At 37.7% G+C, this 24,502-nt stretch overlaps 1 protein-coding gene across 23 annotated transcripts in view; it reads left to right on the plus strand.

Moving 5' to 3' along the window:
• NRXN3 (neurexin 3) overlaps window positions 1-22,283 on the plus strand; it is a 1,026,565-nt gene extending 1,004,282 nt beyond the window's left edge. For 16 of the 23 annotated variants that reach the window (XM_086613892.1, XM_086613893.1, XM_086613895.1 and 13 more), the window contains one exon: window positions 21,982-22,283. In XM_086613892.1, coding sequence (XP_086470018.1) covers window positions 21,982-22,283 — 302 coding nt within the window. Of the gene's footprint in view, window positions 1-21,357 lie in introns of all 23 variants that reach the window. The other 7 variants (XM_086613885.1, XM_086613886.1, XM_086613889.1 and 4 more) reach the window with 2 other exon arrangements.
• Window positions 22,284-24,502: the final 2,219 nt, after the last annotated feature.

The following is a 24,502-nucleotide window of genomic DNA, read 5'->3' on the forward strand; positions in this document are numbered from 1 at the left end:
TAAGACCTAAATTTTAGATTTATATGCTGACAAGAGATAGTTAATCCTTTTGTGGACCAGGTCCTTAAGGACTGACTGAATGGTAGGACTTGAAATAAGACCTTGGAGTCTCAGTTCTTCTTTCACTTCCAAACCTCAGTTAATCTCTCCTTCACTTTTAAATAAAGGTTGCATTTTGATCCTACAGATTTCTGAAACCTTCTGTCAGATAGACACTCCAGGAGGTCATTTTTCTAGGGATCCAGTGATGTTAGGGCAATGACAGCTTTTACTGCGGTGTGTCATATTACATTAATTTTCTTATTCAAGAGAGATTTCAGCAAATGCAGAACAAGACAAATGAGCTATCTGCAGTGAAGTTAAAGATTTCAGACATCAGCTTAGAGCAATGATCATTGTTCCTTGTTGAACAGCAGTTCTTTATCAGTTTTCTCTTTTGTTTTGCCTTGTGCTGTTCTTTTCTGGTAATGAAATGCATAGAACTGTACACATCATTTCAGGGGTAGCAGTGACAAAGCCAAGTGAAGAGGCACTGTTATCTCTCTGCTCCATTACAGTGAAGCCTCTGCTTATATACAGCCTGAATTCTGAAAATAGTTGGAAAGCTTAATAAGCATAGGAAACTGGTGCGGAGGAAAGAGTTCTCTGCAATAGAGGATTAAAGGATGACAAATGCAGTTTCCTTTTATAAAACCCAAGAAATTCGAGCTCTGCATCTCTGACTGGACCACTGGGAAAGATGCTGGAAATAGGAATTAAGGGAAATATGTGTATGTATGTATGTATACATAGACATGTACATAGATATGCATATAAACATATCTATATATATGTAATACATAGTACATATATATGTATGTAAGTATATAGATAAAAAACATGAGTATTATTCAGTTACAGAATATGATGGCAGATTTCAGATAGTTCTAGCATATATCTTAGGCATGAAAACAGAGCACTGGTAATATCCATATCCATTTTCCCTGCCCATGGCAGGGGGGTTGGAACTGGATGATCTTTAAGGTCCCTTCCAACCCTAACCATTCTATGATTCTATGATTCTATCCTGTACTGGTCCCCAGGAGATGGCCTGCATGTTACATTGCAGGTCTCTGTGATTCTACGGTGAGAAATGATGCACCTGCTAACTAATGTAAGTTAGCAATAATGCGTATAAGCACTATTATCAGTGCAAAACTGCTGTAAGTGAGTAGCAAATCATCCTTTTAAGTTTCATATGTAGGGTAGTTTGCCAGAACTGAACACCAGATGAGAAATAGTGAATTAGGAAATTCATTGCATGCAGGAAAAACAAATTTGTATGCACACGGAATTCCTGGGAGACTATGTTTGATAATAGGCTTAAAACACCAAGAGCAGAACTTTTTCACCACATTCCTCACTTCTTTCTTACACTTTTTGTTCAGAGCATTTATGAACGAGATGTTGAATATTTTTTTTTTGGAAAAGGAAGCAGTCAGCACTTGGATCTTCATAGCAGTTTGGAATTTGGATGCAAATTAAATACTTTCATGGTCAAAAAATGCAAAAAAAAATGTGTGTAGATTCCTGTGTATATGCATGTGCATGCATAATTACTAATTACATTAACCACATGGCTGGAAAAACTGACAGCCTGATAAGATGTTGAATGCCTTCAGTTTTCACTGGGATTTAATGAAAGTAGAAAGTATTTAACAGTTTGTAGGCTTAGGGCTGAGTTTGTATAGTCATACGTGAAAAAAAAATACCACTATATAGAATTAGCTAAACCTTAAATCACAGTCTGGAAAAAAAAAATCTATATGGTTTAATGTTACAATGCTCTACTTTATTCTACATGGTTTGAATACATGAGAAATGCCTGTTGATTTTCTGAGATCAGGCAGCTTCTGACTTTCACTTACTTTTTTAAGCCCAGATGGTGCGTTTATGCTCTGCATGTTAGTATTCATGAAGAGAGCAGAGATGAACCCTCCTTTTGCTTAGAAAATATATTCTATCTTTAAAGTAAGTCGTTGCAACTTCCATTTTAATTTCTGCACTTGATAACGTTCTGGATCTTCTTGGTCTTGTCTGACAGAACACTCAGCCTTATGTCTCAGGTGCCGTGTTTGACCAGAAATATGCTGTTAGTATATGCACATCTTTTATCTCAGACTTTAAAAATGTTTTGCAGGTATTAAAAAGAAGCTTTTTGGACGTTTAGTAAGGGGGATGAATACTGTTGTCTCTACTTCATAAATATCGTAATCGGAAAGGTTGGAAGGGTGCTTCCTTAGGTGACTCACAAACAAGATTTAGTTGAGAGAAACACAGAGAAGGTTTGAGAGATGCACAGAGGAAAGGATTTGTAGGGTACATAAGAGTTGCAGATGTGGGAGGGGGAAAAATTACTGCTGAGGTTAGAAGAAGAATTTCACTAGCAAAGGAGAGGAAATTTTTCTGAATAAAATTATTTTTTCAGTATGAAAATCCATATTTGTTAAAGCAAAGGGAACTATTTCGTTCATAGCTATACCTGTGTGGTGTAGATGAGCAAATAAATAGTCTTTCTTCATTCTCACTGATACGTCTGTTTTCTTGGAGAGTCCAGTCTGCTGCCTTTCATGGTTTTGTATCCTTTTGGTACCAGCAGAGCCTACACAGCGCTGGGGTTGGGGGCTGGGTTTCTATCTGTTTCTCACTTCTCCAGTGGAGTCATTTACCTGTGTCCAATTTACAAGTTCCGTCAGTCATATTTCTGTAAAACCCCTGAAGGCAATAGGGTAGCTTACAAGGTTGCTGAGGGCATACGTTGACCTGCAGTCTTTCCTTATGAGTGATGATGATAGAAGACCTGAACTTCTCAGATCTCAAACTTGGGTTGGCAGAGTTGGTGCGAATAATATCTTTAGAGTTGGAAATAGATCAGATATTTTTCAAGTTGGAGAGGCATCCACTGAGACATAATAAGCATGGAGCCCCATGGCAGAGTTTTCAAAGTAGAATGTATTTTTCTGAGAAAGGTGAAACTGAGCAAAGAGCAGAAATGAAGTGCTTTCCCAGTTAACTCCGTGCTCTGCCTCTCTACCTGTGATGACAGAGCACATACGGCTGTCATCTTATCCCAAAGCTTAGTGCTTCTGTGCTGAATTTTTCTCTTTGTAGTTATATGTTTGAATTGCCACGTGGTTCCCTTTCTCTGTATTTTTCAGCTGAGGTTACCGCTACTAAATTATCAGACAGTGAAATAAGATAATAATAAGGAATTGTGATGGAGCTATAATGCAGCAATGGCAATTTATGTCAGTTATTTATTTGAGTGTCTTATATGGATTCATTAGCCAATAAACAAGCAAAGACAAACTTCTGTAAACATGAGGCATTCATATATCCAAGAGCGAGGCACCTGAAATGATTACAAGTTGAGAGGAGAGTGTCCTTTGCATGTACCTGTGTAACATGTAGTAGAAATCGAGCAGTTGGTAATTTTGTTTCTGGCATGCTTCCATTTTGAAGGATAACTCAATGCCATGGGCAAGTGTGAAAAGAAGCCACTTTGCATTAAGCACTTATGTTTATCATTAAAGAGTAGCATGCATTGTTTAAGCACTGGGAATAACAGGCAGATCTGTCAGTTCTTCTCCAGCATGTTAGTCCTTGTGCCTGGCCATATTTAGCGTCCTTTTGCAAAAGGCAAAGAAGGACCCAGGCATGCTCAAGTGTTTATAATGAGTCTTTTGAAGGTGAAACCTTTTTTCTAACTTCAAAATAGTGCTGTGCATTAATGCCCTAATAAGCCAGTAAATCTCAGTGCACTAAGGTTAGAATTTGAACGCCTTTTTAATTCATTCACGAAGTTCAAAGTTGCAAGTTTTGCCAATAGCAAAATTGCCCAAATAAAGTGTTTGTTCTTTTAACATAATATTTCCAGTTCCAGCTCTGATTTGATTGTGCTTAAAACCATCAATTAGAATAAGAATATGAATAGGAATAATTCATCAGAAAAAAAAAAAATCTGCATGAGAAAATTTTGTGGCTCGTACAGATAAAGGAAATTAGAGTATATGAGAAAGTAATAGACTTTCCTATTAAAATGTAACCGTATAACATCTTACTTCATAGCAGAGGAAAGCCTAATATGATAAGATTTTTTTTTAGCTGCTTTTAATTAACTTTCCATCCTATTAGACTTGATCTGCAGTTAACTTTAATTTCACAGGTATTCATGATTGTTATGCTCCTGTGAATTACTAAACCAGGAAGCTCAGACATGATGGTTAATAGCTATGCAAAGTAGTCTTTTAGCTGATTTTCTAACAATGACCCTAAAATTTAAATGTAAATATTTCAGGTAATACAGTGAGCAGTCATATGGAAAACATATTCAAGTGTATGACTATATATCTCTTTAAATAGTGATTCAGAAGCAATCTGGCCTGCCCTGTTCTATGAGTATTAACTGTTGGGTTTTTTTTAAAAAAAAACACATTTTGAAAGTTAGTGCTCCAACTCCTCTAACAAAGAAAACAATTAAACACTTTTGATAGTGGGATATACGTTATCTTATAATGGTGTAGAGATAAGAGAGAAAGGATGCCAAGGCCACCTAGCTTAAAATGAGACGATAAGCAGAATTAATCAGTAGCAGAAGTCAGTCATCCTGAATTTTTGTTCAAAAAGTCCTTAAAGTCTGAATGGACCTGAAGAATTCTGATGTCTAGCTCCTCAACTTTATTCATGGACGTACTATCTTTACCTGTGCTTCTGAAGTGCACCTAATTCTCATCATTATCATCGGTATTAAAGCAGGTTAACTTTTGGAGTGAGATCTGTCTCTCTTCTAATCCAATCTGTTACGAAAACAGAGCAAATACCCTTCCCAGTCACTTTCTTGCTATAATGCAACCTCTGATAAACAGCTTGAAGCTTTGGCTTCTGAATCACAGTAGAGTTTATTCTAGTCATTCACTATGTTGACAAAGAGGATTCAAACTTGCCTGCAGCAGCTTTTAACCACTGTAATCCTGAACTTTCAAAAGGAATTCTGCAAAATCGACCCCCTCTCTTTATGCTTCTGCACTTCCCGGCTAGTATTAAACTTACCCATAAAAACAAACAAACAAGAAGTCGTGCCAAAAATCTATTCCAAAATGCCTGAATCCCAGCGCTATCCCCTCTTGTCTTTTCCAAATGATAGACAGAACTAGCTCACACGTTGAAAGCTCCTATACAAAGGGCTCCCCTGCAGTGCTTCAGAGCGAGATAGTTCACATATTAGTTGGCTCTATTGTATTTCTGATGCAGTTACAAGTGTTGCCTAGTAGGAGAATTGACTTCAAAGCACAGATTAATAGTCATTGCCATTCTATCTCCAAACACCTCTGCTTGAGGCCTCAAGAGGATTCTGGTGCATTTAAACATTAGCACAAATAAAGGAAAGAGCATCTCACAGCCTCTGAACTGATGTGAGGGAACAACACAACATACTGCTCAAAAGGTTGATGTTTCCTTTTTTCTTTATTGGAGGAAGAGTTGTCACTGTATCTATTTGTGTTTACTCAATATCAGGATTTCTACCTAGAATTTTCTACTGCTTCCCAATGGCGATTTAGTAGAACCTATCAACAGTCTACTTGGTAGTGATCTTCTCTTTTACTTACCATTTTTCCCCTACAGGTAACTAGGTATTACACAAAGCCTTAGTCTGCCCAACAGCAGCTCATTTTACTGATGGGGAGCTCAGCCTAGTCTTTTCAGCATGGCTGGGAGGCAACTTTTGTATTAATTCCGAGGAATATTTTGATTTGTTCTTGGCTGAGGAGACTGAAGGGCTTGTCCTCAATTCTGGAGTCCCAAAGACTTTTTGTAGCATGAGGAAAATTACAGCTCAAAAATTTCTATTAACTCCTCTCTAATTCATTTTAACTGCAGCAGGTGGCACTGAGGTATTTTTCTCTTTATTCATCAGCGTTTTGTCCAGGCTAGTTTATTCCCCAGTACCATTTTGCACTGCTATGATTTAACTTCCACTATGAGAAGTAACTTTTTTTTTTCTCTTGTTTTCTTTCAGTTCTGATATAGGAATAACGTTATTTCAGGTTAATCCACAGCAGAAAGAACATACTTTGACAATCAAAACCCAAAGAAGAGTAACAGTAAGAGCAGGGCTGTATGGCTGGATAAGACGTCATTTGGAAGATGTGCTTATGAGTCCCTGATTTATCATTGTTTTTCTACATGAGTTTGAATAGGTCACTTGAATTCTTAACTCTTACACCCCAATTACCCTAAGGGTGGATGTAAAAGTGCTGCAATTCAATAGCAGAGAAGATGCAGATACTTATAGTGCCCTTTTCAGTAGTGTTGGTTAATGAAAGAAGTAAGTTTAGGTGTGAAGGCACAGGTAAATGAACCTTGTTCAAAGCCTACTAGAGTAACCTTCTTCTCAGCCGTCACACTGTAAATTGTTTTCACTCTGTGTTTTACCAGGGACTGATGTTCACAATGCTCTATGTACATGGTTTATTGTTTCTCCTCAGTTATTGCAATATTTGGCTTTGATACAATTTCCAAGGAAATTTTGTATTGCCTTTAGTTGGAATTCATCACCATGTCAGTATAGCCCAACTGATCCTCATTCATTAACACCCTTGTTTCTTTCTACAGTGTATCAAACAAATTTCCTTAGTCCAGTGTGTACACTGTTAAAGGTCTTTGTTAAAGGTCTGTAGTGGTACCGTTTCCCATGTATCCTCAAGAATAAGCCGCAGCTGCTGCACTGGAGATACTTATAAAGTGAAATGCTTTAGATCTTGAATGTCTTCCAGAGAGATAAGTAATGCCTAGGATCATCCTGGATTATTCAGCCATCCAAGAAGTGGACAACATTTTTCTTTGTGTGGTTTTGCTTTGCTTTGTTTTGTTTACAGCTCCAAGATAAAAGCACAGCAGCTATCTCTGGATACAACCTGCAAATACAGGTTCTTCCCAGCACTGGTTTATGTCCGTAAGAGGAGAAAGAAATACTAAAAGAAGAGAGGTTAATCGAGGGCAGAACTAGGATCACTACTTTGCCATCAGAAGAGTTTAAGTTCTTTGTAAGAGAAACCTTTTGGCAGTGAATCTACTATGCTTCGGATCCTCCTCTCACAAAGCAAGGGAGGAAATTCCATCTACTGAGTCACTTGTAGGTGGAGTAGATGCAGACTTTGAGAGTGTAATGGGCTTATGCTAGCTGAGGTATGAATTAAATTACTTTGAAGGATCTTTCAACAGAAATGGCAAGTGTAGCCTAGCATCCAAGTGATTAAAAATATTGCACTGAAAAAAATGGGTCCCGTCTACTTCTGAAGTTCACCATAATTGACTACTTCTTAGAGAATCCTATATGGAAATATATTTATGAGTAACTACATATGAATGGAGGAGATCATAGGAATAACTGTTATGCATCAATTAACTTGGGTGTAGAACTCCCACAGAGGATAATGTGGAGTCAGCAGTAAGGTTAGATATAAAACAGCATTCATGAAGTATCCAGATCTCCAAGTGGTTACGATTTAGCTGTACCTAAGAGAGTATTTTTATGCTAGCCAAGTAGGCACTATTTCCTTCAAGTATCTCCGTATGGCATACACTCCTTACATAGACACGCATTTCAGTCCTGAGTCTAAGCACTTCCTAAATCCTTCAGCTTTCCCATGTAATCCCTGGTAAGTTTCCTAAGATGTAAGTTTCATTTACAGACGTGCCTAGTGATCCCTTAGACAGCATATTTGAGAGTTGCCATGATGTTTTTCCTGGGTTCATTCTAAAAAAGTACTATTAAATGGTATGACAGTGTAAGACTTCTTGGGATACAACCACCCAGAAGGAATTTGGTAGTCATGGAGTATTCGCTAGCATTCAAACTGGTGACGCGTATTTTCACCTGGCTGCCTCATAGCTGTATACACTGAAGAAAGGAGGAGACACTAAGATACTCTTGCTGCTCTGTGTTTGCAGATAAGCAAATACTTTCGTACATTTTAGTATGACATAAATATGTAGGAAACATTTGCTGCATGGGTTTAGACCAAAGACAGTAAACTGTTCCTGCTCCTACTCAAATTATTGGATGGAGTTCTGCTACTGAGTTTGTCAGTATGAAGATCCGTTTTGTGGTTGCAAAATCAGAAAGACTTGTTCCCATGTGACTGACTTTTAGGATTAAATTAATTTAGCTTTACATGAAAAAGCCTTAGCTGGGCTGACTACAAAGGTCAACCTTCAGTCTTAAAAAAAAAAAACAAACAAACATATCAGATCCTTCTCCCAGGAGAAAGAGACAGTAGAGTAGAGATGCATGGGAAGAATGCTTTCAGGCCAGTGATATTGGATGGGCTGCTTAGCACTGGAAGCATCAAAATACTCTTTGGTTTGGAGCAATATGAAAAGATAATAAGCTTATGGCAAACACCTGAAAAATTCTTAAACTCAGACAGCCGTGGCAGTTTAGCCCTGTGATTTCCTTAGCTCTGACAGCTGTAAATGTGCTTTCATATTTGCTAGTTTTCTAGCTGATTGCTATAAAGAAGCTGCATTAATTAACTCTTGCACACAAAAACAAACAGGATGGCATGTGGGGACTTTGTCAGTGGTGCTCTTGTAGACGTTCTTACTACAGATTAGCTTTTTTGTTTCTGAGCTTCAGATGTGCCCGTAGGCTTAGAATGAGAGAGTTTTTTGCCAGTACAAACAGCTGGTACAAGGGAAGCGATATAACTAATTCATCTTCTTAGGCTATTCCTATCTCTTTGTGTTTCATAGTGGACCAGCAAACCAAATACCAAATACTCTTCTTTCATGGTTTAGATTACTGCAGATAACCAAAGGGAATCACAGGAACAAATTTTTATTCTGACTTGGGGGTAGGGATGAGGGGTTGCCTTGAAAATTAGTATTTTACTCCTATTAATCTATAAGATATTTGTTATTTGTGATATGGTAAGTGTTCATGTGACTGGATGTCTGAAAAATACTACTCTGAGAAATGTTAAAAGCATGCAAGAATGAACAGGATGGTTTAGGACCTACTACGAGCAGGAAGGACCATCTAGAAATATCAAATTTCCCAGATTCCTGCCAGAGTTCTCCACCTACCTTCTACTTTCTTGGGACTTCATCCTGTAGAACAAATTCCCCCCTCTTCTGCTTGTTTTCTCCTGTTTTCGCCATATACCAGATAATGACTGAGTTGTGGACAATCAGAACGGCCATGCTGCATCTATAGCTCTTAGAAAGGTTTCTTGCTGGATCTAGCATTTTTAGTGTTTAGGAAGAGGTAAATTCACTAACTTTTAAACAGCTTTGGAGTGTACTTAACCAGTTTTAAGGAGAGGGAGAGAAGCAAGTCTCTCAATCTGTGTTTGTGTATATATTTATTTTACAGTGAAATCACTGGAAATTGGGACAATTCCTCTCTTTCTTGGTGTACAGACATATGCCTGAACTGGAGATTTTTGCAGGTTTTTTTTTTCCCTCTTATCTATTTAAGATATATTTCTGCCACCAAAATATTCTAGCCAGAGGAAAAAATGCTGCTGACACATCTTCAAGCTAAAAGCAGATGCATAGCGAAAAGTAGCTGTAAACTTTTTACAGAAAAATGAACACTTTCCAGTTCACTGGAAGTTCTCCATTTGTTTCTTTTCTCTGATATTTTGATAGTATCAACTGCTTAGAAGTATGTGTCATTAGTATCCTTGCCCAACACATATGACTTTAAATAACCCTTAAAGGATGCTGCCTGATATATAAAGTAAACTTACAAAGGTAACAGCAGTTTGGGAGCCCAGATTATGCAGTGATGAAATGATGCTCCCTTTTAGCACTGAAAGTCTTGGAACCTGTTCCAATTAGGTTAAGATATTTAAAAAAAAAAAAAAAAGAAAAAGAAAAAAGGATTTCCTGACCTCATCCTTGGTTTGCAATTACGCCACGTAAAAATACAGAAATAAAAATATCTCAAGTCAGGAGGGATGCATGATTAGGCCAGGAGGGAATCCTGGACATTTAAAGTGAATTGACAGGATTGCTAGACAGCTAGATCAGAAGAAACAGCTGGTACAGCTGGTTAATAATGAGATATATTGATAGAGCTGTATTGCAGTGCACAGAACTCAAATAACATGGTGTTCAGTGTGTTTGTTAGGGAAGAGAGAAACTGTCAGTTTGATGGAGCCCAAGGACTAGAGTGGTAGAAGACACTGAAGTTCCAGAGCTTAGCATGAACCTGGGGACACTAATGCAGCCCTGGATCCTAATTTACCAGCTATCATTTTGCTCTTTAACACACACAGAATTACACATTACCTTTGCCAGCAGCATTTTAAAATGCAACTTGAAAACAAATAAAGAGATAATCAAACTTTATAACTGAAGCTGCTGAAAAGGCACTTTTTTTGCAAAAATATCTCCTTTTTTCCAATATGTTTTTTTTTCATTTGAGATATTTAGTCTTCTTGACTCAATCCTTCAAACAAGCTTGTAGGTCTTGATAGTACAGATGGCTCTATTCTAAGTCCTTCAATCTAAGTTTTTGAGAATACAAAAAGGTTACAATGAGTATACTTTTTAATCTTGGCTTTTTTGAGTAATAATTTGCTACATGTTAAGTAATAAAATATTGTCTGTGTAGCTTCATGTGGAAACATTTGGGACCCAATTTTCAAATTAGGACATCTACTTTTGACTATTAACAGCTAGATATTTTAAAAGACTGGAGAAGTTTTTCCTAGCCTCAGCAGAAATTGCTGGACCCAGATTTTCCAAAGAATTTGGCTTCTGTTCAAGCACCATTGTATTGACTAAGTAAAGAAAAAATTGCTTAGCACCCTTCAAATCCTTCTGTGAGTCTAACATCAAGATTTCCTTTGCAGAATCTTGTCATCTCTTTAAGTGTCTCTCACTCCTGCTGTGGTTCTTTAGCTCTTTTGATCTTTCAAGCAGTAAAAGGCTTTTCCAGGCCCTCATGCAATGAGTTAGGAGTTTATCTCAAATAGGGCATAAGTATTTGCTGGAGTGGCCTGTCATAGACTGCCCAATTGGCAACCAAACCCATCCCTTACAGTCTGTTTTGCATCAAACAGAAGGCACTCAATTCTAATGTGCTGAAGGGGGATATTTCACTACTCTGAAAATCCAGCTGCAAGTCATGGCAAATACTGGTGAAAATTCAAAGCTTAAATGCCTCTTTGTGAAACTCCCTAAATACAATTTAAACCAGAGGCTCAGAATCCTGGTAGGGAGTGGTGTCCAGGGACACTAACCTTGAAACTTTACCAAATAAAAATCTCCACTGAGGTCTGTGAAGTCCTCACTTCTGTCATTTTTCTTCTATTCCTAACCAATCTTTTCTGATCCACAAATGAATCCCCCAAAATTTCCTGTGTAGACCAGTGTTTTGCTTCCTGTATCCTGCATGTTCTATCCCTGAGATCACTCTGACCAGGTTTCCTCCTCTTTGGTTGGACCTCTTCCCTTCCTAACATGTTTTCCGAAGGGATGTATGAGATCGTTCCAGTGCAGTCTTCCAGCAAAGGCATGGTACATTCCAGCTATGAATACACTGTGCTAGTAGTCAGCATAACCTCATCACTTCTGAAGTAGGTGTAAAGAGTCTTCTCATATAACTCTTCTTAAAACTGGACACTTTTCAGTAGTGCTTCTAAAGCCAAACTGGGCTGTTTAGGTTTTGTGTTATTTATGCATATTTAACAGTCTCCGGAACTAATACTGATCTCTCAGTGGCTTTAGAGGTATTATTGTTCCGTATTTTAATAAGTACAAAAACATCCTACCTGTTTGTTACTACCATGTTTTCACAAAAGTACCCTATGCCACATCAACAGGGTGGATAACCCCATTCTTCTCAGAAAGTAAAGCTCAAGATAGCCACCTACTTCCACTGATTGGTGGTAGTATGACCTTTATGATGGGTTATGGAATGATCTTGCTGGCATTCATGATGGAAACCTAAAGTACATGCAGTGCTTACAGCCCGCTTTTCCCATTTCCTGGAGAGATCATCATGGATGGGGTCTAAAGCTTTACATGTAACGTTTGCCCTCTCCTAAAACATCAGGAAGAACAAATTGTTTTGCTGGGGCCATGAGTTCCTTCTTAGAAGGACTCAGATGCCAGGAGGATGGCCTTTATACAAGAAAAACGTGGACATCGTATGTGAGGCCCAGGGAATTCAGAGGAAGCCGAGGACCCCTCTAGGCGATATAGTATCTGAGATCCAGTTTTTGTAAGACTCGCATGGAACCAATTAGTAATATCTTTTTGAACTGTGTGCCCTTTGTAGCATAGAAGTAAATACTTTCAGTCTTAATGCTAGCAGTGGCAGGTTTGCCTGTGCAAAATCATATGGCCTTAGCGCCAAACACCACTAACTGGTGAGCCCCCGGCAGTAATCATGGAGAGCACCCCTGGATAATGCTCACCACTTCAAAGAAACACTCACTAAAGCCATAGCCTTTTCCAGCATATCAGAGTGCGTTTGTAAGAACTAATCCCTTGCCCTTGGCTCAAGCTGATCAGCGCTTAGTGGAATCAGCCCGGTCTGACTAGGCACCAAAATAAACACCACTCATTTCAGGAATGCCCTGGAGACTTGGGGCCCAAATAAGGGCTGGAGTTTGGAGTTTTGAGTGGTTTATTCAAATATAAGGTCTTAGGGTGAAAATTACATCCTAACATAGCTTACAATTTCTCCTCACCCTTTTCCCCTTCTGCCCTCCCCCAGAAATGCAGAGAACCCACTGGAATGTGCTTTGCCCTTTCTGGAGAGGCATGGATGGTACACCCCTGCCCACCCCACCCTCTCCTCTGCCCGCCTGCCCGCCCAAGTCCTTGCTTGCTGTTTTGTTTTTCTACTTTCCCTAAATGCAACTTACTTTAAGCATGCATTATTATTAACATCCTACAGTAAAATTAAGCTATTATATAACCCATTTGTCGATCTCAGCCAATTTCTTCTATCTTTTTCTATGTCTATTTATGACGTACATCCAGACTGCACGTCCTTTTTTTTCCTCTCCATGTTTATTTTAAAAATAATTGATTAAAAAAAAGATCTATTAAAAAAAAAAGCAACACTGGAGGGTGGTGGGGTTTTTGGCCAACAACTGAAAACGAATTTAAACGGGAGGGGGAGGGACGGGAAGAAAATCAAATTCTTAACAAAAAAAATATCCAAATGATGAAAGTGTCCCTAGACTGCTTTGTCTGTTCCTTTCAATGTTTGCATCTGGTTCATTCATCTTTGAAAGTGTGTGGAATACTTTTTTCTTTAAAAATAAAATTTTAAAACCCCACAATTGTTCTTATCTCCCTTTTTCCTGGGAACAGAGTGCTCTTTTTCATTTTTGCTTTTTTTTTTAGTATATCTCTACATAGTTATATTTTGATGTATTTCTTTTCAATGGTTGAATTTCTATCTTAGATTTGGTTTGTTCCAATCTAATAATGAAAAAAAAAACAAACAAAACAAAAGAGTTATGAATTGTTTTCTGCAATTTTCCCCTCTATTTCCCTCTTTAAATAAGGAACTACTTCACTGGCAGAATCCCACAGCTGTGTTTTTGAGATTCTCCGGAGAATCTGAATGTAAAAGCAATCTAATTTGAGAGTGGGGAAGGGGAGTGCTAACACAGTCATTACATTTGAAACAGTGATTTGATGTGCTCAAGAAATGATTGCCTCAAATTATTGAGAATATTGATGTCAATTTGATGGACTTCAGAAAAGATGATTCTTAAAAGAAGGAGGCTGTGGGTAGCTACAGAAGAAGTTGTTCTAATTCCAATGCATAAAACTAGTTTCCTTGTTTTTTTGTTTTACTCTCTGGTTATTATTATTATTATTATTATTATTATTATTATTATTATTATTATTATTATTATTATTATTATTATTATTATTAGTTTATGTATTTTTACTGCTATTTTTAGTAGGGAAAAGTTTTAACTGTTTTTATAATTTGAGAACCTTTAATGAAAATGTAAATATTAATACTATAATTATTAATTTTTTGTAACTTGCATGTTGAAGAAGTTGCAGCTTAGGGTTTGTGAGATTGTCAATGTTAGAGTTCTGTTCTTTCTTTTTGTTGATGGGCATGAATATGCTCATTTGTTTTTGTATATTGCCCATCCCTTCCTTACAGCCAGAAGCTCTAATGCTGCTAGATCACTCCGTACCGCCCTTACATGGACATGGCAACTGACTTACACATTCACTCCCATCATCTTCATCTCCTGTGTAGTACACGCATAGATTTTTACACTCCCACTCCATCCACCCTAGGCATTTTTTCTTCCCATAAGTTCCCCTCCATCACCCCTTTCTTTAGCATTGTTAAAATTTTATGTGCAGTCATCCATTCCTTAAAACACACACACACAAAAATTATAGAAAAAAAGAAAATGTTTAAAAAAATATATATCAAATTGACCAAAAAGGCAAAAAAGCAACAAACTTTGCTTTTCAAAAACATTATATATGTAGATATGCAAACAAGCAAAAGTAAATTCTATAAAATGTACAGGATTTTTCAACTGTAATATGCTAACAACTTTACGTAAGATAAAAAATACAACCAAAAACAGCAGAAAAAAAAAGTTCGAATTTGTTAAGGTGCAAGATTTTTTTCTTTTCATGTTATGTGGTGTGGATGTATGTGTTGTTGCCTCCCTGTATCGCCCTTTGTTGTAAAACAATTATATTAAAAAAGAAATAATAAACATTTTGCTAAAAAAGTTTTTAAGAAACAACAATGAAAAAAAGCAAGTTACAAGAATGTGGCAATGCTACTTGTCCAAGAGCATTCTTACACAACTTTCTTTTGTAAATTTTTCCTTTCATGCCAAAAAACATGCGGGCAATTTGTTGATGTAAGTTGACTGTTATGAAATCAATGTGGTATGCTTTCTAAATATTTTTATGTATTTTTGATGACTTTTTTTTTAAGGAAATAATGTTTTTGATTTTCATCATTTTTTTCAGTTCTTATAGGTTTTAATCTTTCTTTTGCTGATAAAGTGAATGACTTGTTATGTTTTTCCTTTTTCTGACCTTGTTGCTGTGGCATTTTTATTTTCTAGTATCTGGTTTTGTTTTAGGAAAAATGTATAAATTCATTTATTTATTTTTGAATCAGTTTGTATTTGCCTTTATGTCATGTGCTCTTTGTATACTGTTGATTACCAGATTGTGTTGTTCATAGGAGGGGATGAAGGAGCCCATGGTAGTTTGCTCCTATTCTTTATTGGTCCCTCTCTATAGCTTTCTTTCCCCTTTCCCTTCCCCGAAATGAATCACCAGTAATGCCACTTTCTTTCATGGTACTTAAGTTGTATGTAGCCTGGTGATATAGCCTTCATGTGAAGTAAAAATGGTGAGACCTCTTTAGCATTTTGGTACCTCTCAGGGTCTTCTTACTACAGCTCTACATTTTTCCTACTTTATTCCCATAAAAGATTTTATTTCTATCAATTTTCTTTCTTGCTGATTATCTGCCTGATGTCCAGTCTAAATGATACTCTCAAGTGTACTCTTACCAGGTAAACACACCCATCATATTATGACTAGTATCAGGCTTCCTAGTGTCATCCCAAAATGGTACATTTGGCAGACACTTTCCTACTGAAAGCCGTGCACTGAACTTCTAAAATTTCCTTGCTTCAAAAGAGGTTTGGATTAATTCCTTTAAAAGACAATGAGTACAAGTAAGAAAATGCTGTACTTCCTTATGAGCACATATGTTTTCAGCATTCCTGCATAGTAATGCCGTGCTTAGTGGGTATCTTAGGTTCAACTGTCAAGTCCCTTAAACAACTGATGCTGAAAACAGAACAAATAATTATGCTGAGTAGGAAGCTGTTACCAATTGATAATTAGAGTTTAAAATAGAATAGAATATTTTTTCAGTTGGAAAGGATCTACAATGATCATCTAGTCCAACTGCCTGACCACTTCAGGGCTGACTAAAAGGATATTAAGAGCATTGTCCAAATGTCTCTTAAACCCTGAGAGGCTTGGGGCATTGACCACATCTCTAAGAAGCCTGTTCCAGTGTTTGATCACCCTCTCAGTAAAGAAAAGCTTCCTAACGTCCAGTCTACACCTCCTCTGGCGCAGCTTTGAACCATTCCCACGTGTCCCATCACTGGATACCAGGGAGAATTGATCAGCACCTCCAAATAATAATGGGAGATGGAAGTGGGCATGTTTCAATTGCTTCAGAGCAGCTCAGTGTCTAGGCACCAAAATACTGATTTTTTGCTCTAGATTCCTGTCTACAGACACAAGGGCAGGTCATCTCTGAAAAGTCTTAATATCTATTTCACTTAAACTGTTTGCACAAAGGTAACCAAGAATTTACAGCAATGGAGTCCAGCATTAACATGAGATTCATGAACTCAAACTCTATACATTGTCGTTGCTCATAAGCCAGGTATTAGGAAGCACTGCAATACTACTGTATTTTCATACAGTTTGAGGGGCTTAAGAAAGCTTTTCAAACAGCTCCACAAGAAGAAGTACAGTTTTATCTAATCACTTTGAGGACTATATCTTCTCTGAAAGGAAAAGGAGATATTTGATATGAAAAGTTGCAGTATTCTGTTGTGAAAATGATGTTTTTTTCTCTGCTACTGACTGTCAATTGCAATTATATCAGACTGCAAAGAGTAGAAAATATTAAGAATGTTCATCTACCAGATTCCGTGTTAGCATCATCTTTCCTGTGAATCAGGAACTACGTTCTGAATAATTTCCCCAGAAGGTTCAAAGAAGAATAAACTAAAACACCATTAGTCTGAAATTTATTAACTCAGTCATTTAAGAAGGAATTATTGTGTTGATACAGAGGAAGAAAAGGTAAGGAATTATTTTCTGTGGCAAGTATTTCATACTGAAAGTGGAGTCAAACTTCAGAGGAACAGCATAAGAATGAAAGGCAAATGACAAACTTTAGACGCAGAGTTTCAAGTACCTACAGAAATGGATGAGTTGTGCAGCCTTTTTGGATGGCATCTATAAGCTCTTCAGCCACAGCTGGAAAGAGAGAGACGATAAGGGTGTGTCCCTTATCTCCCTATCATCATCAGGAGATTAATCTTTCAGGCTTCATTTTTGTGTGCCTTTTGTCCTGTATCAGTTTGATGCCTGAGACTCCAGTCAAGTAGTTGTGGCTCTAAAGATGAAAGCCAGCAGCTGCTACAGTTTTTCAGGTGGTTTTTTTTTCTTTCTTTCTTTTTTTTTTTTATGCCCTCTGCATTCATGACTCACCCACAACATCCTCACAGTTCATAAGGCTTCTATTAAATTTTTAACACTCTGTATTTTCCAGTGGCAGAGAACTCTTACTGGAGATCAGCCCCAGAGGTATGAATTATGTATCTATAAATACGCTCATAAAGCAAAAAGCAGGGCAGCTCCAAGGCTAAAGTAGACCTTTTATATCCCAAATGATCTTGGTAGTTTAAAGAAAAGCACAACTCTGTGAAAATAGTATATGTGCTAGATTTAAAGGCTAACTTTTAAGGAATATATGCCCACTGTGTTTGCTCTGTGGAATGAGAAGGCCAAGCAGAGCACCTGGCTGCTCAGTATAGGGTTTCCCACCTCACAGACCCCAGTTCTCTCAATGCTGCTTCCAATTTGCTGTTTAGTGACCTTTTTGCAACTATACTGTTGATGAGCGAACTAATTTTGCATCTATATCACTACAGAGGGAAATGTTTCATATGTTTCCCTTTTGTTTAATTCTTTGGTGTTGTGTTGTCAACAGAAGCTTTTTTAAAAACCTATTTCTGCTTGAGAAACATAAATTCCCTGCTTGGGAAAAAAAGTACAGAGCAGGTGAAAAATAAATCTGGAAAATCCTTGTGAAATCTTTGGATTGCTAAAGCAATCCTGTACTTAACAGTGAACACTGTTAACTAGTGCTTAACAGCCAACAGAAGAAAGGGGGAAAGAAACCTGTAGCTACCAGGAAACAGTCCATATTATCCACAAACAGAATCTAAGTGTCATATGAATATTTATTTTGAACCCATGGTCCAAACTGGGTGGCAGCCTTGCCATTTTGTTTTAAGCACAGAACAATTTGGCAATTAAAACTTTAAGTTTTATTCCAGGCTGCAAAGCGTGACTTTTATGATTGAAAAAATGGCAGACACTGGAGAAAATCAAAACTTCAGATAGGAAAATAAAAACATAAAACCTATCTCAAATGTATTGGCTTTCCAGAGCATCATGTGAGCTTTTTCAGGGGCTTATCTTGAGCTTTTTTTCTAGAGATCCAAATCTTTAAAGCATTTGCCTTCCACATCAAACCTTTTAGGATCCAACTCTCGTGTAAGACGTTCTTGGTAACTGAGTGGCACTTTGTCGTTTAGATCTTTCAGAGCTTACCTTTAAACCAACTCGGGGCCCTGGGCAGGAGGCACCACTTCTCCTGCAAAGGACAGCTGGCTCTGGGCAGCTTCCCGCTGCTTCAGCTGTCGTTTTGTGAAAGATGGTTCCCCCTACACGAACACTTATCGTCTGCCTGTCATCAGACTCCCCCTGGTGTCCCTTACGAGTAGAAATGTAGTACCAGTAACAGAGTCATCCGCAGGTGTGATATCAAAGTTTGCACTTGCCCCCCTCCATAGATGTTGGTGATCACGTTTCTCACACTTTCCTCAGAGCTTTTCAGAATTTACGTTCTCCGTTATCCTTAAATAACACATTTCTTTTTAGTCTGAGTGGCATTTTTATCACACCGTTTTAAAGGATGTTTTAACTCCTCTATAAATCACATACCTCAAGAAGTGTATCCCTGACTTTCTGGAACTTCAATTCCTGAATTACGCAATTTGATGTAATGTGCACTTAAATGCTGTTATTTTTATTCATTTTTTACCAGACCCATAGACAATCTTTCCCTCTGAGGCATGCTTCAAGTTTATCTTGGGACCACTTATTTCCATAGATTATAGATGCCCTACACTAACTATGGATAGGGCTTCTGGACATATATAAATCATATTACATGCTTCAATTTCTACATCACACAGGATACAGCTCAGATGTGTGAGCACAAATTGCTGTGTAGCCATTTGGCAGACTACACTTTCTCCTTTTTCCATAATTTTTTTTTGAATATGTGTAGTTTGAAGAGATTGGCATTATTTTACACATATGATATTTTTTCTTCCTCTATACAATAACAGAAGTGGTATGAACATGCTGAGGAATCTCAGAAAACTAAACATATTTAAATTAATCCTTTGCCTCTTAGCTTAGAACTAACTTTGCATCAAAGTATGTTAAGAGACTATGTAAAGTACCATGTTTGTTGTTCTGGCCTAATTTCTATGCTGGTACCTCTGAGATAAGTCTGACCATTTCAATTGATTAAACTGTGTCACCACTTAGTTTCTCATTAAGGATAAGAATAAGCCATATTGCTAGTTCAGCTATCCAGCTTTAATCAGACTGTTAAGTATATTGCTATCTTTGATATGTAATTTGTTCAAATATATTACTCTCCAAGTATATTTAGAAGGGTTTATGATTTTAAACCATATTCTTTATAAAACTCCCATGGACGTTACTGGCAGTACTGAATAGGAAACAAGAGCATGTGGTATATAGTGTAGATAGGACAGAGCAGAATTTTAACCCTGATGCTGTTCATCATCATAACAATGGCAAACTGTTTATTAGCAGTTACTAATACATAAGTAAAAGCCAGAATTATTTATTTAGAAGATAAAATTATTTTTGCATATCTTTCCTTATGTAATGGTGAGTATAAATCAAAATTTCCCATGCATTAGAAATATATCCTACGGAGTTGTACCCCTTCCAACAGATCTACGTGATTACTCATGGTGTCAGGTTAAATCTTCGGCTTATATTTAAAGCAGCTAGTTCAAGTGGTTAGCCAAAGAAAAATTACCCAAGAGTGAATTTATACACAGACTTTCAAAAGCAAATATGGCTCACTCTAAAAAATGTGGGTGACCTGATGTCAGCAGAAAACTATATGATCTGAACTAAATGAATTAAAGAAATTAATTATGCCTCCACATCAGAGTACAATGATGGAGTGATAGCTATCCATAGACTCAAATACAGAAGTACAGTCATATTACAATATATAGACAAAACAAGACTACTACCCTAAAAGTATTGATATTGCTACGCAGAAGCCAAATCTTGGAAATTATGCACTGATTTTCTTGTTTCCGTTGCAACTTATACTGTGGTAAGGTACAAATATTATACCTATGACTTTGTTGTTCTACGTCAAGAGTAGACCATAAACTCGCCTCGGTTTTAGTCTTCTGTAGGCAGGTAGCCGTCACACTAGGAAAAGTAGCACTGATCACAGCCATCTGCATATCAAGAAATAACAGTAGGTATGAAGACAATTCTGCAGTACACGGCTGATCTCAGCATTAATTTGGATCGTCAGAGTCCTTACTTAGTTATGTCATCAATCACAATAAAGTCTATCATCTTAATTTTTAATCAAATTATAGTAAAAGACTCTCAAGAAGAACTGAAGATCACGATGGTGTGGCATTAGTAGCTCCAAAAGGAAAGGGACATCCCTAGTGCCAAACAGAATGGTAAAGAAAGATTTAAAAGAGGTGAACGAGCATTGAGTAGAGCTCTGTACCTTCATGGACTCCAGTAAGTACTTGGTTCTTATTCCATCCCTAACTTTCATGAACCTTCCTGCAATTTAAAAACCAGGCAACAATAAAGAAGAACTGAATGAATGGGAAAGGCCTTAGGGAAAGGCCTCAGAAACTGCCATGGAAGGTGAGCAGACTTAAGTGGCAGAAAAGAAATACCAATGGTATCTTAAATGAAAAGAATCAGAGGAGGAAAAACTGGCAAGATGAGTGGTAAAATCCATCTCGAAGAACATCATCTAAAATAGTTAATTTAAACAGTCTTGTAACCAAATGCTTAAGAAAGATCACTACCAAAAATTAAGGACCTCAGAGTCACTTGAGAGTATCTTCAAAAAATAAAAAACTTGGGGCGTCAAAAAATTCAGTGTTTCACTGTATGTACCTAGCGTAGGCTAATAGAGGGTGGAAATGGAACATGCAGTTTACCAACATCAAAGCAGGGTGGGAGGGAAGAATGAAAGGCACACCCAGGAAAGTATGTTGGTAGTGTACTTAGGTGAGAAATCTGACCCCTGACACTTTTTCGTAATGCCCAAATCCTCTACTGCCCTTGAGTTAAGTAAGTGAATTGAAATGTGTTATTAAAATGTACTAATTTTCTTTTTTTTTCTCTTTTCCATCCCAGGAGGTGAATTAGTTATCCCTCTACTTGTAGAAGACCCTTTAGATATCCCTCCTATTGCTACTCGTGCACCTTTCATTACACTTCCCCCTACCTTTCGCCCCCTCCTCACCATTATTGAGACCACCAAAGATTCCCTGTCCATGACCTCTGAGGCGGGGTTACCTTGCTTGTCGGACCAAGGCAGCGATGGTTGTGATGATGATGGCTTGGTGATATCTGGGTATGGCTCAGGGGAAACCTTTGACTCTAACCTACCCCCTACTGATGATGAAGATTTTTACACCACCTTCTCCTTGGTAACAGATAAGAGTCTTTCCACTTCAATCTTCGAAGGTGGCTACAAAGCACACGCACCCAAGTGGGAATCCAAGGACTTTAGACCTAACAAAGTCTCCGAAACTGGTAGGACTACTACCACGTCTTTGTCCCCTGAGCTGATCCGCTCCACAGCTTCGTCCTCGACTGGGATGGTGCCCAAATTGCCAGCCGGCAAAATGAATAACCGTGAGCTCAAACCCCAGCCTGACATAGTCTTGCTTCCGTTGCCCACTGCCTATGAGCTAGACAGCACAAAGCTGAAGAGCCCGCTAATCACTTCCCCCATGTTCCGTAATGTGCCCACAGCAAACCCCACAGAGCCAGGAATCAGACGGGTTCCGGGGGCCTCAGAGGTGGTCCGCGAGTCGAGCAGCACAACGGGGATGGTCGTCGGCATTGTGGCTGCTGCCGCCCTCTGCATCCTCATCCTCCTGTACGCCATGTACAAGTACAGGAACAGGGACGAGGGGTCCTATCAGGTGGACGAGACGCGGAATTACATCAGCAACTCGGCCCAGAGCAACGGCACGCTCGTGAAGGAGAAGCAGCAGAGCTCAAAGAGCGGCCACAAGAAACAGAAAAACAAGGACAAAGAGTATTATGTGTAAAAAAGAATACTTATTTATATATAAATATATAAATACTTAATGAGATTTAACTGAAATATCAGAACCATTGCAGCGTATGAGATTGGGAGATATCGTTTGTGGGAAAAAGTATTGGGAAAAAAAAATTTCAGCAGTGACTGTTAATGTCTCAGTCATCGCTTGGAGTCAGCAAACTCTGCCCTAATGTATTATAAAGCACACTTAGTGTTCTGGAGATGGTGTGCACAGCTCTGCCCTGTTAGTGAACTTGGACGTCTCCAAATCTCCTCCTCCGCTGAACTTTCTGCAAAGGTAGAAGACTTCATGGCTTACTTGTTTCATATCTCCAAGTGAGTCTTTAACAATGTTCGTGATCCCTGACTGTATCGATAATTTTTCAGTTTACTTATTTAAAAAAAAAAAAAAAAAGAAGGAAAAAGAAAAAATGCAAACATTATTAAACAACAAAAAAATATTGATCAAACTGATCTGGCCATGTCCAGCATACATATAATTTTTCGAGATTGGAAGAGGGGAATAAATGTTTTGGAGATTGTTGGTTGTTTGGTTTGGATTGGTTTGGTTTGATTTCTTGGGTTGTTTTTTGTTTGGGTTTTTTTGGTTACTTTTGGGTGTGGGAGGGAAGGGTGGAGAGGAATGGTGTGGGGGTGAACCAGGGCATGAGTTGAGAAGAAATCTCGTAAAAAAAAAATCCATAATAAATAAAGAAAGACTATTGCCATATATGAACTCAAAAGCTACCCATGGTGTTTACTCTGCATATCTGATTGTGTTGTCTCTAGAATCCGTCGTCTTGCAGTAAGTTGTTTGCTAACAACGCAGTGAAAGTGTCTGATGGGTGGTGCTGAAGAAAATTATCATGGAAAGCTGGTTCCCTTGGATCTGGCTCCAGTATTTGCAATTGAACTGAAGAATAGATGAGTTTGGGTCTGTTCTGATCAGTGATTGGCTTTATTTGAGAATATCACTTAGTATGCATTAGCACAGCCGAACTATGGTTAAAGGGTGTGAAGATTCAAAAAAGAATGCTTAAAAAATGGTTAGCCATTCTGAGCTGAATATACCATGCAAAAATAAAGGAGCCTTCCTCTGGGTTCTGGTTCTTGGACTGATTGCAATGCATGCAAAAAAATAATAATAAATCAGCTTAATAAAGAGATCAGAAAGACACCACTGGAGCTCAACTTGTGATGAGACCCATAAATGTCAGAAAAGCTAAACACTTGTAAAAGAATGCAAAATACATAGGGTTTTTTGACATAAAACTGTTTTTCATATGTGATATTTTAATTTTGTAGCTTGACATTTCAGATCATCTCTGTCTTTCCATCTGCCCTATTCTCCCTTTTCCTTCTCTTTTATATAAAAGAAAATAAATAAAGCTGCTGTGACACACAAGAAAATAATAAAGAAAAAGGAATTTAATAATATAATATATATATATACACACAGATATATTTATCATGGTATGTTTGATGGGACGACTGGAACAGAAGTTCTGTTATGGTCTAAACGTGGAATGAGAATGTACTTGAAGAACAAAGTAAAATGAAACAGACAACAAAAGCAAACCTTAAAATGTGAAGAGAAGTGTGTTTTAGCTTTGTCACAGTTACCTGTGTCAAAAAAAAAAAAAATCTGAAATTTTGTTTACATATTTTACTACTATTTTTTTTGCTAGTATAATTTCTATATGGATACCCTGATGGTGTATATACAGTTTTATGGTTAAATTGGGAATGTCTTTTGGTTTTATTTAACTTATTTAATTTGGTTGTTCGCATTTTACATTTTCCCAGTTATTGTGAAAAGGATTATCTTACTGTACAGAACAATAGCCAGGTGGTTTGACGGCCATGCCTATCATGTGCAAAAAAGCAAATGAGGGAGAGAGATACAGAGAGACAGAGAGGAAAACAACAAAAGCCAAGATGGATTGAGAATCTGGAATATCAGAAATGTACACTTTTTCTGTATACAGATGAAAACTAATCAGCTGTTTAGGTTTAGAAATCTACTCTTGCTGGTGTTTATAAGTCGCATGAATATTTGACTTTGAAGAAGTGTCATCAAATACACACACGCACATGGGAACTTAAATTAAAAAAAAAACCCACAGCCTTCTCAAACATTTAGAGAAGACGCTTTCATGTTAACAAGTATTTTCAGTGCGTGTATGTGTGTGTGTGTGTGGTGCGTGTGCGTGCGTGCAAGGTTGA

The sequence above is a fragment of the Tauraco erythrolophus genome, chromosome 6 (genome assembly GCF_009769465.1).
Source record: "Tauraco erythrolophus isolate bTauEry1 chromosome 6, bTauEry1.pri, whole genome shotgun sequence".
Taxonomy (NCBI): Eukaryota; Metazoa; Chordata; class Aves; order Musophagiformes; family Musophagidae; genus Tauraco; species Tauraco erythrolophus.